Consider the following 20,932-nt stretch of genomic DNA (forward strand, 5'->3'; position numbering starts at 1 on the left):
AACTGCTCAGAATATCACAAATGCCATAAAATGGATGATGATGACACTTACACAAGAGAAGTGGGTACTATAAACCAGCCTCATAAAAGTGAGAGAAAACTACCCAAAACATTTGATCACAAGACTCCTGATTGAAACCACATCAGGCCTACAGTTTAGTTTTTAAAGTTACTGGTAAAGTAACTAAAATTAGCATGCACACCGAATAATGTATTAAATGAACAATCGCTGCAGTAAATGGTGTATTGTATTGATGTATAGTTTGTAGTCAAGCATTGTGTGTGATACTGTACACTTCCGCTACCTTGTGGCTGGATTGATCCATTGTATGTATGCATATGTAAATGATGATGCATTTGTATGAAATTTCATGTTTTTATATGACTGAAACTGCTTTTGATTTATCATTGTACCTGGTTTCTTTTGCAAAACATGAAAATAAAAAGATTTGTCTTAACATTAAAATAATTACTTTCCCCCGCATTCGTGAACCGGTGTTTTTGCACATGTTTGCATGCAGGCACTCTTAATCAAATATCTTACTTAGATGCATGTGTTTGTTGGGTGTGAGATTAAACATACATAGTTTGAGATGAATATAAACCAGTATCTAGATTAAATCTTCAGGTTTCCAGAGATTCTTTCATCATAATGATAGGGTTTCAGACTACCTTCTGGGGGTCACTATAAAGTATAATAAAGTATAATGCTGCACATTCTAATCAAGTCTGCACTGCTACTGCACACATACAAAACAAAAAGTAGCAATATGTTCCGGTCATTGTGACCAAGGGAATCAACTCAGCAGAAGCTCTGATAACTTTTGCTGTTTTCATGTGTTGAAGAAATTTTCCAGTTTCCCAGGAACCCACTTGATGTACATGCTGTCTGTTCTTTCCATTTTCAAAAGCTTCAGGGACAAGTGTATTACCAGCGGCAAAGCATATGAGCATGAGGTTATCGGCCGTAGCTACTTTCGTTTTCTCCGCATAGGCAGATAGTAGTTTGCACAGGACAGGAATGTCAGACCCCTGCCGGAGTCTGCACTAATGGGTCACAGTAAATATGTGTAATTAAAAAGATATTTAGTCTGTAATAATGCCAGACCAATAATTCTCTGCACCAAACACTGCTGGCATGAACAGACAACTTCACACTCAAGCACACGCATGCGTTTCTCTGAATAACAGAAGTAAAAAACAATCGAGAAAACATCTTTTAATTATAAAACAACTGAACGCTAAACTGGTAAAAAATGAAATAAAAAAGAAAATCCAGAGAGAAAAATTGAAAATGAAATAAAAGTTCATTGGTATTTCAACAGTGATGTGACCAAATGTAAACAGTACAAAGAATTTTAAAGTGCAAGTCAAAAAAGAAAAAAAAGTCAGTATTATGACAACAATATTGAACTTCCAAAAGTTCTCATTTTCATTGTAATATAAGCTGGGCAAAAAACAAAACAACAGTTACGTGATCAGTCCTTTTTCGCTTAAAAACATACACGAATAAAGCAAAGCTGCGTTCTCTCTAAATACTTCAGAAAACAGCGAATAAGCATACTGCAAACTCTCATTCCAATCAACTTTGCAATTTACTGCTGGTCATCTTTTGGCGTTATGAAATTATAAGAACTTCTCGAACAATTACATCACTTGGAATAGTTCTCATATTTGTTCAGAAATTGAGCGATATAAATCAAAAGAGTACTCACATCAAATGCTGCACTTCAAAGTTTCGTGTGAAAAGCATTTTATAAATGCACTTGGCAAAAGATCAACACTTCTCATGTGTGTACACTGATTAAGAAGCAGTTTATTCATGATTTAAATGATATTTTTTAAACTTTGTAATCACCCACAAGTGTTTCAATGCGCAAAATACTTTTTGACCATGTCAAGACTGGTCAACTTTGGTCTACTACATCCAGTGTAGCTGTGTGTTTGTCCATTCTGTACTTTTTATTAAGTTGTAGTGAATGACTGCAAGTGAGTGATTGTGGGTGTGTAAATAAGCGTCTTTATGTGTTTTCTTCGCATCAGATGCCAGACATATTCTGAGTGCTTCCATCCCTATTTTCAACACAGCTGACCTGTTTCTCCTTCATCATTACTCCCAGACACTGATCACACCGATCTGCCAGTCACTGGAAACGAGCAAACAAGTCTGAAAAGGCTGAATCACAACTAAGTTCAGAACATCGTAACCCTATCTTCCATGATAAATGCCAGTTTTATTCTTTTTTTCAAGACTGCAAAACCAAAACCACAATGACAAAATACATAAGCATGTGTTGTAAAAAAAAAAAAAAAAAAGAAAAAAAAGAAAAGAAAAATGCAATCTAATAATAGTGGGTATTTTCTTTTTCTTTTTTGTTGCTTTTAAAATTATTGACACATTAAAGTCAAACACGAAAGACGAGTAAAGCTTTGCAATCAGTGTCCCCATCACTCCACAAAACAACAGTTTAGTAAGATGTCAAGACAAAGTCGACCCAATCAACAGCAATTACAACTACTGACAGGCTACAGACTCTAAACAATAAACCATTTACAATGTTTAAGATTTAAAAAAAAAAAAAAAAAAAAAAAGAATGACAGACAACACAATGACAAATTTGTTCAATATGTATATAAAAAAAACACAGTAAATCTGGGTTTTTAAGTAGTCTCTTAAAGTCTATGAAGAAAAGACTATTACCAATACACAATGTAACATTTTTAAAGCAATACACTAAATAATTTTTGGAGTCATTGTGAACCCAACACCAATAAAATTTGAACTAAAGATGCATACACTTTGCTATGCGCATAATATAGCTATGAAACCTGTCTTGGAAATTACTTGACTGTGCTAAACAACTGTTGATTTCAATGCTGTGATTGTCCCAAGCTCTTTCACATACTTTCAGATTCCCCTTTACTAATACCCCAAGCCAATCCACCAGACAGACATTTCAGGTAGTAAGGTTGCTGACAGCAAAACAACAACAAAAACCCTTAAAATTTGTGATTTTGGCATTTTGATTGAGTTTACAAATAGCGAAACTCTCAGACTAAGATTTAGTTACAATCACAGGAACGCTTGACAATGTTAGAAAAATTAAAGATTTTAGAAAAAAATAATAATAGATACTGTAACTGAGCTACAATGTATATGGAAGAAAAAATACAAAAGAAAAAGCTGCAAGTAGTAGATATGTGTTAAGAACGTGCAGTTCCTACCCATGTCTAAACAACTTTACACAGCGTTTCCTTCTCACCCACAGACAAGGTTATCTTCCACTGAATGTCAAAATACTTGCAAAACAATCGACCACTGCTTGTATCAGTTTTGTGATTGTTATGTCAAAATACTTGCAAAACAATCGACCACTGCTTGTATCAGTTTAGTGATCGTTACGTCAAAATACTTGGCAAAACAATCGACCACTGCTTGTATCAGTTTTGTGATCATTACGTCAAAATACTTGGCAAAACAATCGACCACTGCTTGTATCAGTTTTGTGACTGTTTCTTGAACAGGTGTTCCTCTAGCAGTTAGTGAGCTGACAGATCCATACCCTCTCCTGACGTCATCACATTGTCCTGACAGATAGGATTAGCTGATGGTTCTGATGCTTCGTTAACACAGACGAATCAAAACTAAAGAACTATCTCATTAAAATTTAAACTAAAATGTACAGTCACAAGACACGACATTATGCAACAGTTTGAAATGAATCATAATGTACTAACCAAAGGCCAAGCAAAAAAAAAATAATTGCTGAAGCATATGCAGGATTCCATCTTAACTTCAATCAGACATTTTATTTTTGGTACAAAAACTCCAATTTACCATCAGTGTATCATAATACTCAAATGATTTTTCTCGCTCTCCACATTTTTTAGTACCTATGCCCTGATCATAAAAAAAAAATGAATGGTTAAGAAATAAACATTTCTCCAGACAACTAACCCCAAACACAGTTCTACTGACAAGCAAATCTGACCAATACCCCACCCCTCCAAAAACCCCACCACAATGAAAAAACTTGCATGACATGGAAAAAAAAAAAAAAGGGCCCGGCAAGAAAAAAACTCCAAAAAAACAACAACAACAAAAAAAAAAAAAAAAAAAAAAAAAAGAGGAAAAAATGGACACTACTGAATAAAAAAACAATAAAAAAAAAAAGGAAAAACCATACAGAATGCTGAACACCACAGAACAAGTAAATGCCACAAAAACATGAACCTAAACACACACTGACCAAAAAGTAAAAAAAAAATCACCCCCCCCCAACCCCCACGTTTGACTTAGCAGATGCCAACAGAGGCAAGGGCCATAACCAGGTGCCTACCTACTGCTGCCTCGACCCACGACGTGCCCCCCTGTTGCCCCGCTGCCGTCCCCTCCGCCCCCCTCTACCACCTCGTCCACCACGCCCCTTGGTCTTGGTGATGGTGATGTCCAGGAACGAGTCCAGGGTGGAGACCTTCAATACCTTCGTTCGCCCCCCATCCGAGGCCGCTGAAAGCAAAAGCAAAGGAGCCGCTGTTTAGTTATTGCCTGAAGCAAAAAATCAACTGCTGCGTTAAATAAACAACATCAACAACAACAACACACACACACCTCTAGGAGCGTTACATAAACAGCTCCACATTAGTGTGTTGCTCATCAGCACAGGTGTGAGAAGAATCTTTCATTCATCATTGTCACCCTTAATCATTTATTAGTAGGATCATCCTTAATCATCCTTAATCAGTATCATCCTCAAACATTCACCATCATCAATTATCATCACTGACCTTCAATCATCCTCCTCCTCCTCCTCCTCAATTATCCATCACTAATCATCAACCTCAATCATTATCACCCTCAATTGTTCACCATCCTCAGTCACCATCGTTGTCCTCAATCATCACTATCATCCTTGATTTTTCCTCACCATGACTGTCCTCAATCATCATTGTCCTCAAACATTCATCACCATCACTATCATCCTCCATCATTCATCACCATTATTGTCCTCAATCATCATTGTCCTCAAACATTCATCACCATCACTATCATCCTCCATCATTCATCACCATTATTATCCTCAATCATTGTCCTCAAACATTCATCACCATCATCCTCCATCATTCATCACCATTATTGTCCTCAATCATCATTGTCCTCAAACATTCATCACCATCACTATCATCCTCCATCATTCATCACCATTATTGTCCTCAATCATCATTGTCCTCAAACATTCATCACCATCACTATCATCCTCCATCATTTATCACCATTACTGTCCTCAATCATCAATATCATCCTCAGTCATTCATCACCAATCGTTCTCAATCATTATCATCCTAAATACTTCATCACTAATCCTCCTCCTCATCAATCCTTCATCACCAATCATCTTCCTCAATCAGAAATATCCTGTCATTCATCATGAATCATCATCATCCTAAATCATTCATCAACCATCATCTCCATCCTCAGTAATCATTATTACCTTCAATCCTTCATCACCATCAATCATGATTATCCTCAGTCATTCATCACCAATCACCACTATCCTAAATCCTTCACTACCACCATCCTCAATCATTATTATCAACCTCAATCATTCACTACCAATCATCATCCTCAAACATTACTTTCAGTCATTCATCATCAATCATTATCCTCATTCATCACCAATCATCATTATCATCCTCAAACATTCATCAACATCAATCATCATTATCCTAAATGACTGATCACCAATCATCATCATTCTCAATCATTCATCACCACCAATCACCATTATCCTCAGTTACTCATCATCAAACATCATTATCCTCAACCATTCATCATCATCCCAAATCCTTCATCACCATCAATATTTCGCCATAATGATCCTCAATCATCATTAATTACCAATCATCATTGTCCTCAATCATTATCACCCTCAATCCTTCATCGCCATCATCCTCAATCCTTCATCGCCATCATCCTCAATCCTTCATCAATCCTTCATCGCCATCATCCTCAATCCTTCATCACCCTCAATCATGATCCTCAATCATTCTTGATCATTATCCTAAATTCTTCATCACCACTTATCACCCTCAATCATTCATCACCATCAATCACCATCCTCAGTCATTCATCACCAACCATCATCAAACCATTATCACCCTCAATCCTTCATCATCAATCATCATCGTCCTCATGATCCTAAATCCATTTTCACCATCAATCATGTCAATGAATCATTCATCATCACCATCCTCAATCAATCCTCCTCATCCTCAGGACTCACGTTGCGTGTCAGTCAGGGCGGTGATGGGTTTCCTCGAGTTACAGATGGCGCTGAGGGCGGATCGCCCCTGCAGACTCTGGGTCTGGGTCTGGGTCAGGTCCGTGCTGTACAGCTGCACCGTGCTGCTCTGCTCCCTCCTCTGACCCTGCCCACAGAAATTGATCATAATCATAATAATAATAAAGAATGTGTTTGAGGGAGAGAAAGAGACAAGACAAGACAAATGGTTTATTGTATATCGGCCTAAGGCCATTATACAAGCATATGGGAAGGGGGATGGGGGGTGGGGGGGATGTGTTGGGGGGAAGGGTCTGGTGTGGCTGGGGGTTGGAGGGGTTAAAGAGAGACAGTCAGTCAGACAGACAGAGGAAAATGATATATAGACACATACATATGTTAAGTACACCACACATGCAAAGAAGTCAACGATGATATCGATACTTATATTGTACCTATCCTCAGTCGCAGACCAAGCTCTGAGCACTTTACAAGAGTCAGCTGCACAACAGGCTGCCTACCTTCATAGAACTGACATATGGCTGCCATTGGGCGCTTATCATTTGTTTCCTGTGCCATTCAATCATGCACATTTACACACACAGACAGACATGCAACATTTTACGTGCATGACCGTTTTATTTACCCTATCATGCAGGCAGCTATACTGTTTTCGGGGGTGAGCATGCTGGGCATGTTCTCGTTTCCATAACCCACCGAACACTGACATGGATTACAGGATCTTTAACATGCATATTTCACATTTGATCTTCTGCGTACGTATACACACAAAGGGGGCTCAGGCACTACCAGGTCTGCACAAAGAAGTCAACGTGTTTGTGCAATTAAACGCAACTCTCTTGGTGTCTGTTCAACCAGGCAGTAAATATAAAACTGAGACCTCAGCATGTCACTTCTGGTCCCTTGGGCTGAACAAACGCAGCAACTCTTGTTCCTCTGTCAGCATAAAATGTCCTGCTCCATTTCATGGAATGCATCATGGATTTAATCATCACCTCATTTGATGTGTGGGTGAGTGAACAACAGAGGAGGAGGGAGGGAGAAAGGGAGAAAGTGTGTAGGTGTGAGGAGAGGGAAAGTGCGCTGGGGCACTTGTTTATCGCAGGACAAATGTGATTTATGAATGTGTGTGTGAGCGCAAATGATACAAAAAGAGAGACAGAACCACAGAGTAAGAAATACATAGAGTTGCTACACACACACAGTGACATAGAGAGATGCCATACATATACACACTTTCTCTCACACAGAGTGATGCACACTCTCTCACACACTCACCACATATAGAGTAACGCGCACACATCCACAGATCCTCACCCTGCACTCACAAACAGCACACACACACACACAAATGCACACAGTACAAACAGCACAAACAACTCACATTGTAAGCTCACCCCACATACAAACAGCACACACACACACACACAAACAGCACACACACACACACACAGAGAACACAAACAACTCACATTGTAAGATCACCCCACACACACACAAACAGCACACACACACACAAACAGCACACACACACACACACACACAAACAGAGCACAAACAACTCACATTGTAAGCTCACCCCACACTCACAAACAGCACACACACACACACACAATCACAAACAGCACACACACACACACACACAGCACAAACAACTCACACTGTAAGCTCGTCCCACACTCACAAACAGCACACACACACACAAACAGCACACACACACACACACACAGAGCACAAACAACTCACATTGTAAGCTCACCCCACACTCACAAACAGCACACACACAGAACACAAACAACTCACATTGTAAGCTCACCCCACACTCACAAACAGCACACACACACACACACACTCACAAAGAGAACAAACAACTCACATTGTAAGCTCACCCCACACTCACAAACAGCACACACACAGAGAACACAAACAACTCACATTGTAAGAGGCGATCTGTGCCAGCAGCGTGTCCTTGGTCAGGCTGTCGTCCACCGTCATCAGGAAACACTTCTTCTTCACTTTCAGCATCGCCATCTGGTGGTAACGTTAAAAATATGCATGACTGGGAAAATATTTTTCTTTACATACATATTATCTTATAAACATTGTATGTATTAGTGAGCGTGTGTGTGTGCGTGTGTGCTTAGGGGAGGGTGATTAGGGGTATGTTGGAAATGAAGCCAGTCATGTATTACTTGCTTGTAATGTATGTATTTGGCTTTATATATATCTATATCTATATATATGCTGCTTTTTGATATTTTTGGTCCAACCTAAGTCATGTTTGTGTATACATGTGTACTGGACTTGGCTATGGGCTGAGATAGAGTTGGGTGAGTGACGAGCCTGTTGATGCACAATTAATTTCCAAATGGACGAATAAAGATGTATTTTGCATTGTATTGATACACCCACATTCCTCATTCAGGGCTTCTGGTCAGTTACAAGTTATTGGGGATTACAGGGAATCTATCCTAATTCATAGGGGTCCCAAACTACCTTCAGAGGGTCATTCTAATGCTGCACATTCACAAAAAAAATCCCTGTATTGCTACACATCCATGCATGAATGCTTTCTAGTCTTTCTGTGCGACAAACTGGCCAAGGGAAACAACTCTTCTTTGTAGCAGATGATTCCTGCATCTGATCAAACATGAAGCTTTTGTACAAGAGTTCACTCTCTGCAGTCTTCTTTCCAAAATCTTTTTAGTTTTTACAACATCCCAGGGACCTGTTCAATGAACATACTATATGTCCATTGCATTGTCAAAGCGTCAGAAGCGGCGTTTAAGCTACACAAGAAACTGAACTCTTATCAATTCTTCTGTCTGCTGGTTGTTTTTACAAAATAGAAAAGCAATGGGTTGTAATTTTTTTTTTAAATATTGTTGTAAAAGCACAATTGTGCATGCCTAAAAAACACAAAGTAGATGGGATCTTTACAAATTACAGTTGACAAGAATACTTACTAAAATGAATAAATAAATGATGTGCTCAGCATTCAATTTATACTGGATTATAATAAATCATAAGAGTATACTCACTACACTGTAGACAGGATCAATACCTATGTATACTGATAAACATAACAAACAGTGTCAACCTTGCCAACTCAATTATATCATAACCTGCACAATTCACCAACCACCAAGCATCCAAACCAAACAGTGTCTACTTTGCCTCCTCAACCCTACTCACCGGAGGAGACCCTGCAGTGAAGTCATACACAGTCTTGGACGGCTTGAAGGTTGTGTTGCGCAGCGCTGCCTTGTCCTTGGACAGCACAAACACCTGGTCGCCCAGGCTGTAGGCCGACTCCTGCACCGCCATGTTCCCAGGGAGGACTCGAACCCACTGGTTCACATTGGTCGCCTCTGGAGGGATCCCCCCTCCTCCCCCCCTTCCTCCTCCTCCCCTTCTTCCGCCTGGTCTCTGAAAAATGGGGTCAGGTTCTGGTGGGTGAGTGTGTGGGTTGGGGTCTGGGAATAAGTAAGGCACAGGGAGAGGGAGTGAGAGGGAGAGAGAGACTGGGGAAGGGGTGGAGAGAGAGATGGAGACAGAGACTGAGTGGGGAGAAAGAGAATCAGTGGTGGGGGGGGAGAGGGGGAGACAGAGGGGGAGAGAATCAGAGGGAGTGGAGGGGAGAAAGAGAGAGAGGGGGGTAGGTGTTGGGGAGAGAGATTCAGAGACAGAGTGAGGTGAGAGAGAGAATCACAAAGAGAAAAAGAGAGCAGAACATTATATATATATTTTTTTTTTTTTAAAGAAAAAAAAAAGCGCCACCTAACAGGGTGTGAACATGAATCACATTCTAGGGACCATACTACATAGCATGCATGATACATCACCCACATTCAACAATATCATAATATATCTCTTGAGAGAGAGAGAGAGAGAGAGAGAGAGAGAGAGAGAGAGAGAGAGAGAGGGAGAAAGCAAATAATCACTGTCAGTGTTACCCTTCGGCTTAGAAAGACAAAGGATCTGTTGAGTCAGTTATTCCTTTGTGAGTTTGTTGTATCAAAAGCAGCAATCGAGTCAACTTTGTTATTCTTAAAAAAAGAGTAATATCTTTTTTTTTTTATGCAGCCATGAATATGGCACACTAAGTATTGGATACCATATTGTCAAACAACATGTATATACTGGATCTATTTACTTTATGTAGCCACTTGTTAGACTAAAAACGAGACACTCGGGTTAAATAGTGTGCATGTGTGTGTACAGGTCTTTGTGAGAATGGATTTTAGTATATATTTATCTACCTACAGATGTAACCAGTCGCTATTAATATTACTGTATTAGTTATTACTGAGTATCTTTAGACATTTATAAATGTTTTAGATCTTTGTTTTATGTGAATATGTATCTTCTTGTAGTGCTGTGACTTTTGAGCCTATCATTACTGATACTGTGTGCTACATGTAATAATGATCTACATTCTATAATTACTATTATGATCTAGGCCCAACACTCAACTTATATCACAGATTGACATAAGTTTATAGTTGGGCCAACAGCAAAGTGAGAGCTGTTTGGTTATTCAATTGCAATGGGAAATCATTTACGGCTTAGTCTTTTGTGAAAATCTATGACTCAAACTAGGAGGCAAAATTGCACTGGCGCTTAGTGCTGTAGTCTTGGGGGCTAGTTGGCCTTTGGGAACCATCCCAACACCAACTGTCCTAAAACCCTCTTGGCTGAGAGAGTGGTGATGTAACTTGAGCAAGACACTCACCACTATATTATTTATATATATAGTTCTTACAACCAATATTCTAGCCCCCATTGTCTGGACAACAGTTACCTCCTCTACTTTTCTGATGGTCATAGTCGAACATGACTGACTATCATAGTATACTATACTATTATCATCATTAAATAGTCTCTATGGTGCTTTCACTAGTGCTACAACAACAGTGACACTACCAGCACTTCGGGAGTTAGTGGGGACATGGCCATAATCCATAACTGCTACGGTATAATCTTAATTCATAATTGCTGTGATATAATCTCTATTACACTGAAATACACTCAAAAGCTTACAAAATACACAACCTTTCTGTGTAATATGTCTCACTGGCAAGGATAATGCATCCTGATGTTCATCACCTTGTGTTCATGCCCACACCACACTGAGAAAAAATATGGTACAAGATCTGATCAAGGCATTACAGTAAAGGTTGCTAGATAGTAAGATACTCTATAAAAACCTATGCACATAAATGTCATGAAGTGAAAAACATTACATAGTTTTTCTATCATTTTCCCTGAAGACTGCGATGGCTGCATCCAGTTCAAATCAACTGGCAGGCTAGAATAGAATATGCAAACTGACTGGCCAGGCTTTCATACCAATGGTTGTTTGGTAAACAGCACACAACTTGTTTCACTGAGTGTGGCCTTTGCAGCTGGCTTGATTAGTTGATAAACAAAGTTTAATTCATATTTCTCATGCATGAGTTATATATTTTATGCATGTCTTCAACAGACAGTTTTCTCCAGGTCGAAGAATAAGAAATACACATATTATTGAACATCTTTGACTGAGAAATTAGTTTCCAACAGATTGAATGTTAAGAATTAGAAAGAAAAAAAGGAAAACAAGAGCACAGTTTCAGTTCTGACTTGTATCCTTGATCATGTAAAACTTAAGTGATGAATGGGCTGGATCTCTCTTCCCCTCCCATTTCATTCTGAATCTTGAGAAATGGTCCAGGGGCAGTCCTGCCCATGAGGCAATAAACCTGACCTGTGTGCACCATGCATATTGGCACACAGTGACACAGGACCCAGAATGAGAACCGCCCAAGGCACTTTTTACTGATTGATTTACTTATTTTAAATAACATGTCTACAATTAGAAAAAAATTCCACCGTCTTCAGATCTGACCAGCATGTTGAGTTTATGCCAATGGCCAGGCATATGCTCAGAGTCCATAAAAAAATCTTTATAAACAGACGTGCAGCATATATTTCTATATATATATGGATCAGTCTGCATACTCTGACACCTTTTTTTTTTTTTTTTAATTATTATTTATTTATATATTTATTTATTTATTTATGTCGCTTATAGTTGACTTCATCAAGTTTCTGCGCCTTATACATATTATTATTATTAGCAGTAGTTCTTTTTTTATGTATTTATCTATTATTTATTTACCCCCCTTTTTTTTTCTCCTCAAGGCCTGACTAAGTGCGTTGGGTTACGCTGCTGGTCAGGCATCTGCTTGGCAGATGTGGTGTAGCGTATATGGATTTGTCTGAACGCAGTGACGCCTCCTTGAGCTACTGAAACTGAAACTGACACCCTGAAAAGTTCTATACATCAGTCTATGCATGCTGACAGCTCAGGCATGGAAAGTCATGAAAGAATGAAGAAAAAAAAAAGCACAGTGCGTGTGGAGGGGAGCCACAGTGAATGCGAACTTTTGACGCTGGTGACTTGTGTGACATCTATAGTGACAAGAAAAACATCACACATGACAGTCACAGGCAGACTATAAGAAATGCTGAGCTAAAGGAAAAGCACAGCAAATCAATAATTGGGTCAGCTTCAGACTGGAGGAGACAGAAGTGTGTTGCTGCCCTGATACATGTGGGTGTAAACCTATCACACACAGAAGATGTCATTCACTGAAGGCAATACATCAAGGTCCCATGTGCAGCATGGACTTTGTGCATTTCATTACATCAAAACAAACCACAGCTACAGAAGAGTTGTCCTTGAACTTCTGAAGACAAACAAAAGTTAATAACTTGATCAGTGACCTCGTGTTTATAAAATGTGTCAGATTTACACATCCATAAGGATATCACCCAGTTAGGTGTCTTCTGGAACTTTTACAGCACAATGCTATGCGTGTGTTATATGTGGATTGTGGGAGCAAGGTACAAGTGTCAATAGCTGCATAAATTTGTGTGTATATGCATGCATAATTCTACCAAGTGATGCTTAAGAGAAAATAAAAATATGTCAGTGTGTGTGTATGCCTCTGTGCGTGTGCGTGTGTGTGTGGAGGACTGGGTCTGTATTTTGTCAGTTGAGGATATGAGCATGGTGGGTCTGTGCGACTGGAAACTGCTGCACGTACATTTTGTATGTGTGTGCATGCATGTGCGCATTTGCACCCTAATGTGAATATGCATGCTTGTGTGGGTGTGCATGAGTTTACTGAACATGGATCATTTTATTATCATTTGCTGAACGTGGTACATTTCATAGTTATTTTGCTGAATGTGGCACATTTTTTATTATTTCAGTCAATTGTCTTCAATACTGTCTTTCTTTTGCCTTATAAATTATTATGTCTATTTGTTTCTTTAATTTCGTTTTATGTTTGTTTTACACTAACCCAGAGTAGGTTCTTGAAGTCGGACCAGCTGATCAGGTTTTAGCCTCTGCTCCTTAACATTTTTTTTTTCATTTTAAGCAGATGTGGACAGTGTGGGTGTATTCAGCAGTCTGCATGCTTTGACACCTTGAACTGCATCACATTACTTTCCTTTGGCCCCCTTCCTGACAACACACACACACACAGATGGGTAGAACTAGAAGGGCGAGGAGTAGGGAGGGAGGGAGAGAGAGCAGAGAAGGGGGTAGAACTAGAATGAGTGGGGAGGGAGAGAGAGAGATGGGGGGGAGGGAGAGAGAGAGATGGGGGGAGAGAGAGCAGGGGGGGGGTAGAACTAGGAGGGGGGGAGAGAGAGAGCAGAGAGGGGTAGAACTAGAAGGGGGGGAGGGAGGGGGAGAGAGAGAGAGAGAGAGAGGTAGAACCAGAAGGGGGGGGGGGAAGGGAGGGAGAGAGAGAGAGAGCAGGGGGTAGAACTAGAAGGGGGGGGGGGGTTGAGAGAGAGATGAGAAAGAGAGAGAGAGAGAGAAAGCAGAGAAGGGGGTATAACTATAAAAAGGGGGGGGGGGGGAAGGGGAGAAATCGAGAGAGAGCAGAGAGGGGGTAGAACTAGAAGGGGGGGGGAGGGGGAGAGATCGAGAGAGAGCAGAGAGGGGGTAGAACTAGAAGGGGGGGAGGGAGGGAGAGAGAGGTAGGGAGGGAGGGAGGGGGAGAGAGAGAGAGAGAGAGAGAGAGAGATGAGCAGAGAGGGGGGAAGAACCAGGAGAAACAGAGAGAGAGAGAGAGGGACAGAGAGAACACGCCCTGTGAAGAATAACTGGTACATGGCCATGACCCCTTGGGAAAAGTGGGACAAAGCGAGGCTCGTCGAACCTTCGGTTGTTCGATAAAATTCCTAACATGTCAAGGCGCTCTCAGCCCTTCTCACGAGGGCCATGCTCAGCTCAAGAGCCGGAATGCAATATATAATATGCGCGCACTCTGTTTCATTTTCCATTGCCAGCACCGAATCCGTACCGCACACCACTCGTCATGCGATAAGCACAGTGGTCGCGTGAGCCTCTCCCCTCTACCCCCCACCGCTCTCTCCAATCCCCCCGCCCCCCCTAACCCCCACTCCCACATACACATGCAGCTCCCTCCTAGCTCACTGCCTCGTTACAAAAAAAAGTATTAAAAAAAAATCTTTTGCGAAGGCCATGCCCATGCCTCATAAAAAATACAAAACTTGCATGTCAAGATGCATTTTCAATCTGAAAGTTATACACAGCAGCTATACTTTTCAGTTTCAAGCTGTCAAAAGCCGCGAGTACGAATGTCAAGGCTGCACCACTTCTGCTAAATAGTCTGGTTTTTGTTGTTGTTGTTTTTCTTCTTGTTTTTCAGCAGATGCATGACCCTCGTATGGCCTTGAGACCTATCACCAGGTTTGTATGAAACAAATAAGAAAATGAAGAAAGCAAACAATGCGTTAATTTGACATGGAAAATACGTATAAGGCAAATGGCTGAAATAAAATAAGAACATAGAAATGGCATACATTCAATCCTTATAAATGCATACTTATAAACAAGAGGAGGCCTGCAATAAATCCATAGAAAAAAAAGAGAGAGAAAACAGACGGCATGTCACCCACACGCTGTCCATGTTGCAGGAAACAATTCGTGTTCGAGTCGAAACTGAAAAAGTGCGCACACCCTCGACGGTCGAGGGCAGTCAACAACACCAACAAAGAAAGACCATCATGTCCGCTCGACCAACCGGTCTCACGGTCCAAATCAACCCCGTACACACCCACCCCTCTTTCACGCCTGCACCTATGAGCTCTTGGTCAAACTCAAAATGAAGTCAGATTGAAAAAATACCAGCCTTACCCTTCCTCGTCTGGCCTCGACGTGACACAATGCCACCAGAACAAACACGACGAGCAGATATTTCCACATCCTCACAGTAAAACCTGCACACTCGCCTACACAAAATATCGTCGTCACACTTTTTCCTGCGCGGACAAACTACGACTGTCTCCCTCACACCAGACGCTCAGCTGAAAAACCACTTCAGACTGGTCAAAACCAGACCCGGTTGGCGTTTGCTGCTGAACGGGGGAAAAAAAACCACTCGATCCCAGAAACAGCTGAGCACGTGCCTGTGGGACGATTTTCATTGGCCGAGGAATCTGATTTGCATAATTTTTGTCAACACAGAGCACGTTGTGTATCTTCCGTGGAGAGGGCGGCAGTGGATGAAGGAAGGGACGAAGGAAGGGAGGTGGTGGTGCGGTGTGAAGGCAGACATTGTCATGGGAGACAATCGTTTGACAGGGAAACATGGTGGGATGAAAAACGGGAGACCAATGAGCCGAGAACGCGACAGCAAGACTGAAACGCGCTATGCATTATAAATGACTGCCCCCCCCCACCCCCCTCTTGCCGCAGCATTTTAGACACGAAAGCAACCCAGTGAAGGAATACTAGTGTCTGTGTGGCAGTATACGTTCGTTTCTGCAAGCTGACGACCCTTCTGTTCCCGCTGTTTGCAAGATTTGCTGAACATTCAAAACAACACCCGCTCAGCTGTGAGCCGCCGCGCGCGCTGTGTATGTGTTTGTGTGTGTGTGTGTGTGTGTGCTGTGTGTGTGTGTGTGTGCGCGCGCGCGCGTGCGTGCGTGTGTGCAAGTATACACTAGGTGATTACATCATGACTGGATAATCAGGCTTTTTTTCTTCCGTTTTCAGTGTAGGTGTCACATAAACACTGCTAACGAACCGCTATTGCAGACAAGGCGTTTGGATAGCTAAGCACTCTGTGTCTTTGGCAAGTATTTCATGTGTCTGTGTCTGAACGTTTGATGAGTGTGCTTGTCAGCGTGTGTGTGCGTGCGTGTGTGTGTGTGTTTGTGTGTGTGTGTGTGACGTGTGCGTGTGTGTGCGTGTACCCACTTCCTGTCATCTGACCCGCCTGGCACTCAGTGTCAGGCACCGGCAGGTCAGCCTGTACATATCAGTTCTATTCCACATATCCTGTCGCCTCGAGTAAGCGAGACTCTCCTCTGTTCATTCGTTTCCCGAGCCATTCAGTCAGGCGTCACACCGCACACAGACACACACGCACGCGCGTGCGCGCGCGCGCACACACACACACACTGACACGTGTGTTTATTTGAGTGGACTGATTTTACTTCGAAATATTGCCAGAGAGCTCTCTTGTTTATCGTCTCATTCGAATGACTAGCATCCAGTTCACCACTCAAATTCTAGCTGAAGGGGGCGAGGGGGGGATAATTCTGGCATGTGTTGGATAAGATTCCGCGCGCTCAGATTATCTCGCTTCCCAGCTGCTGTACGACTGAGCTTAAACACAATACAAGACTGACCACATTGCAGTCTCTCCACTAACTGCGTGTGAAAGTCAGAATGCAATCCAAAGTTTCATCAATTCGTCACAGCTTATGTAACAAATGACGAGACTCCGTGTGTAGCATTATTTACCAGTAGCCTATTTATTTATTCCGTACTCAAGTTTCAGGAATGTCACGTCAGAACCGATATCCAGAATCCAAAGGAAAAAGGTGAGTGTTCAAAGAGAAATGTTACCATACATATTGTGTTGATTTTAAAAACATTATACTGAAATTGAGTTTGAGAGAGAAAACGTTGTGTTGAATTAAGTTAAAATTGTTTTTAAAATTCATTTTTTCAGAGCTGTGTTAGGATTATTCTTCTCTTCGTCAGTCAAGTTCACTCGTATGCCACACGATCGAATGGGTTTTTACGTGTATGACCTTCACCCCGCCATGTAGGCAGCCATACTCTGTTTTCGGGGTTGCGCATGCTGGCCCGGTATGTTCTTGTTTCCACAATCCACAGAACGCTGACATGGATTACAAGATCTTTTACCCACCAGGTGCCATCCAGTTACCGCCGAGATTCGAACCCTCAGAAAGTCCAACGTTTTAACCACTCGGCTATTGCGCCCGTCTGTGTAAGGACAATGTTCAGACATAAACACTGAGGAGAAAGGGAGATGGCGGGGAGAGAGAATGAGGCCGGAGCCAGTGTACCCATTGTCTTCGACTGATTATTTATTCGACAGTGGGATTTATCCAGAATGTTGGACAGAGACATTTGTTCTTCCATTGTATTAAATAAATAAATAAATAAATAAATTTTAAAAAAAGGTGACGCAAACAAATGCTAACAATTATTGAGGGATCTCCTAATGTAATGTATGTAGTAAAGCATATAGTGTAACTATTAACAGGAGACTCCAGAAATGGGCAGATGAAAATAATATCACAGAAGTAATTCAAACTAGTTTTAAGCGCAATAGCTTTCATGCAAAAAGAGTTTTGTTTAAATTGCAAACTGTATTTTACTTTCATTGATTTCGAAAAAAAAGCCTGTTTGCCTAATTCAAACTGCACGGTAAACGTGGAAAACTGTATAAAATGAGTAAGCATGGCCGCTGCACACTGAAAGGCAAAGGTATGTTGTGGTGCTGCTTTAACTGACTGTATCAGTTGTACGTCTGGTGTTAAACAAGTTGATATTTGCAGCCCAGTTTTATTTTCCTTATCTATAAAAGAGTTAATCATAGAATTTACAAATTCTGGATGACATATATAGTGCCCCATTTACTCATGAATTTCTGGAAAATTATATTCTTCTCTTTGCAGATGTTGTTGTATTAATGTCACAAAAAGTAATAGGATTACAAAATCAGCTAAACAGTATGCAACGTCCGCTGCTTCTCTTCAGCTAAATATTAACATGAATAAAAGCAATATGACAGTGTTTAGAAAGGGCGTCAGTATATTTTTGTGCCGATATGGTAAAAATGCCTGACATACAACGGAATAACTGCATGTAGTAAAATTTGATCAGTATCGCTTTAGACAGTCGAACAGTTCTGATATGGTTTGTTCATTGTATAGGAGATCAAAGGAAGTGCCAGTTTGAGAGTGCAGAACTGAGAGATATCAGAGAGCACTTGATAAAATATTCCAAACAAAATTGTTTATTCAAATTTGTCCTGTTAATTTCGCAGTTTCGGTTTGTTTCTCAAGGTGTCACTGCGTTCAGTTCGGACAAATCCATATACGCTACACCAATCAGCTAGGCAGATGTCTGACCAGCAACATAACTCAACGCGCTATGTCAGGCCTCAGTTGAAAGTATGCATATATACATACATCTCTCTCTCTCTCTCTCTCTCTCTATATATATATATATATATAACAAAGTTGAAAACTAACACCTATTTTGTTAATCAAAAAAATAAAATCTGAATTTTCGCTGCCACCCGGCAACTTGGTCACAGACTACACTTATAACAGGTGACGTAATGCTATTTTTTACGTCATCTTTCTAACCTTACATGACGTCTTCTACTGCGTAATGTTATCATATTCTAAATATTCCTTCAATTGTCTATGTACACATCACTCTTTTTCACTGTCACTCTCTCTCTCTGTATCTCAGTGATCGTGTGTAACTACCACCACGACTTCTTCTTCTTCTTCTGCGTTCACTCGTATATACACAAGTGGGCTTTTACGTGTATGACCGTTTTTACCCCGCCATGTAGGCAGACATACTCCGTTTTCGGGGGTGTGCATGCTGGGTATGTTCTTGTTTCCATAACCCACCGAACGCTGACATGGATTACAGGATCTTTAACGTGAGTATTTGATCTTCTGCTTGCATATACACACGAAGGGGGTTCAGGCACTAGCAGGTCTGCACATATGTTGACCTGGGAGATCGTAAAAATCTCCACCCTTCACCCACCAGGCGCCGTCACCGTGATTCGAACCCGGGACCCTCAGATTGACAGTCCAACACTTTAACCACTCGGCTATTGCGCCCGTCACCACCACCACGACAAACCGGACCGCTTGTGTACCTATCCAAGTGGATTTATTGTACAAAATTTTGCCAGAGGATAACACTCATAATTGTTGCTATGGGTTCTTTTTCATTGCGCCAAGTGCATGCTGCACATGGGACCTCGGTTTATAATCTCATCCGAACGACTAGATGCTCAGTTCGATTTTAGAGTCAGTCAAACTTAGGATCGAGAAAGGGCGAGAACGGGATTCAGTCGAACCCAGACCTTACGTATTGGCAAACGAGCTTCTTCACCATTCTGCCACCTTCCTCTTTTTAAAATGTCCTGTTAATCTCATCTACAATTGAAACTCTTGTTAAACAGTTTATTCTGTATATGTATTATGCCTTTAAAAGGCTGACCGCTTTCGTAACAACATGAATATTATGTGTGTATTAGTATGCGACTTTAATTTAAAACAAAAAAAAACCAAAAAAAACAAACAAAAACAATAAAAACAACAACAAAAAAACAACAACAACAACAACAAAAACCCACCCCAAAACATCATCCTTACCGTAAATGCTTTCTGAATAAATACCGCCGTTTTGAACTAGCCATCGCATACATTTCATGCGGCATGGAATGTGAATGAAAGAAGATAAATGCCAGATGATCACACACACAAGATGATCACACACACACACACACACACACACACACACACACACCCGTCACTTCACCACGCAATGTCAGTAGAAGTGGTCAACCAACTCTTGATCCGCTCATACCACACGTGCATACAAAGTGCTCCAGCCAAAGTTCCGGGTGTTTTCCATTCTGTTTTCCATTTAGCCTACAACCCAAACAAGAACAACAACAACAACACACGCGCACACACAGAGACACACAGACACAGACACACGCACACACACAAATCGAACCGTTTGTTTTTCTCTAGTAAATTTTGCCAATCATTTTCATGTCATATAACAGCATTCTTCTTCTTCTTCATCGTCGTTGTCGTCTTCGTCATCGTTCGTGGGCAGCAACTCCCAAGTGAAAATATGCTTATATTATTTCATGCTGTGTAGGCGGTCGTATGTATCCGGATGTGTATGTTCATATCACCAAAACTCAACTCTCTCTCTCTCTCTCTGATGACTCAATGCGGGTTAGCCTGATAAAGTCGCAACAATGAAAACAAAGATTGGATGTCGTGCATGCAAACCCACGATTGTTCTTCACTTCAGTCGTTGTGACTTGGGAGTCACTGAAGGGGAAATCTAAAAGACTCTTTTTTTTTTTTTCTTTTGTGTGTTGCCCTGCCCTCAATGACTTGAGACATAGACTAATCCCGTCGAAAAATTTCAATGACCCCAGTGATTTCAGACTAACAGTAGCAACTGGTCTCGAAAAAAGAACAAACTTTTATAAATCTACTTACCTG

General features: G+C 41.0%; 1 protein-coding gene across 1 annotated transcript; it reads right to left on the reverse strand.

Annotated features, from left to right (window-relative positions):
- Window positions 1-1,203: 1,203 nt before the first annotated feature.
- Window positions 1,204-15,751, reverse strand: LOC143274970 (uncharacterized). Its single transcript, XM_076578995.1, has 5 exons — window positions 15,528-15,751; window positions 9,497-9,730; window positions 8,237-8,332; window positions 6,284-6,428; window positions 1,204-4,509 (listed from the first exon to the last, which is right to left on the reverse strand). The coding sequence occupies exons 1-5, from the start codon at window positions 15,594-15,596 to the stop codon at window positions 4,340-4,342; spliced, it is 714 nt and encodes a 237-aa protein (XP_076435110.1). The 5' UTR covers window positions 15,597-15,751; the 3' UTR covers window positions 1,204-4,339.
- Window positions 15,752-20,932: the final 5,181 nt, after the last annotated feature.

The sequence above is a fragment of the Babylonia areolata genome, chromosome 29, assembly GCF_041734735.1.
Source record: "Babylonia areolata isolate BAREFJ2019XMU chromosome 29, ASM4173473v1, whole genome shotgun sequence".
NCBI lineage: Eukaryota > Metazoa > Mollusca > Gastropoda > Neogastropoda > Buccinidae > Babylonia > Babylonia areolata.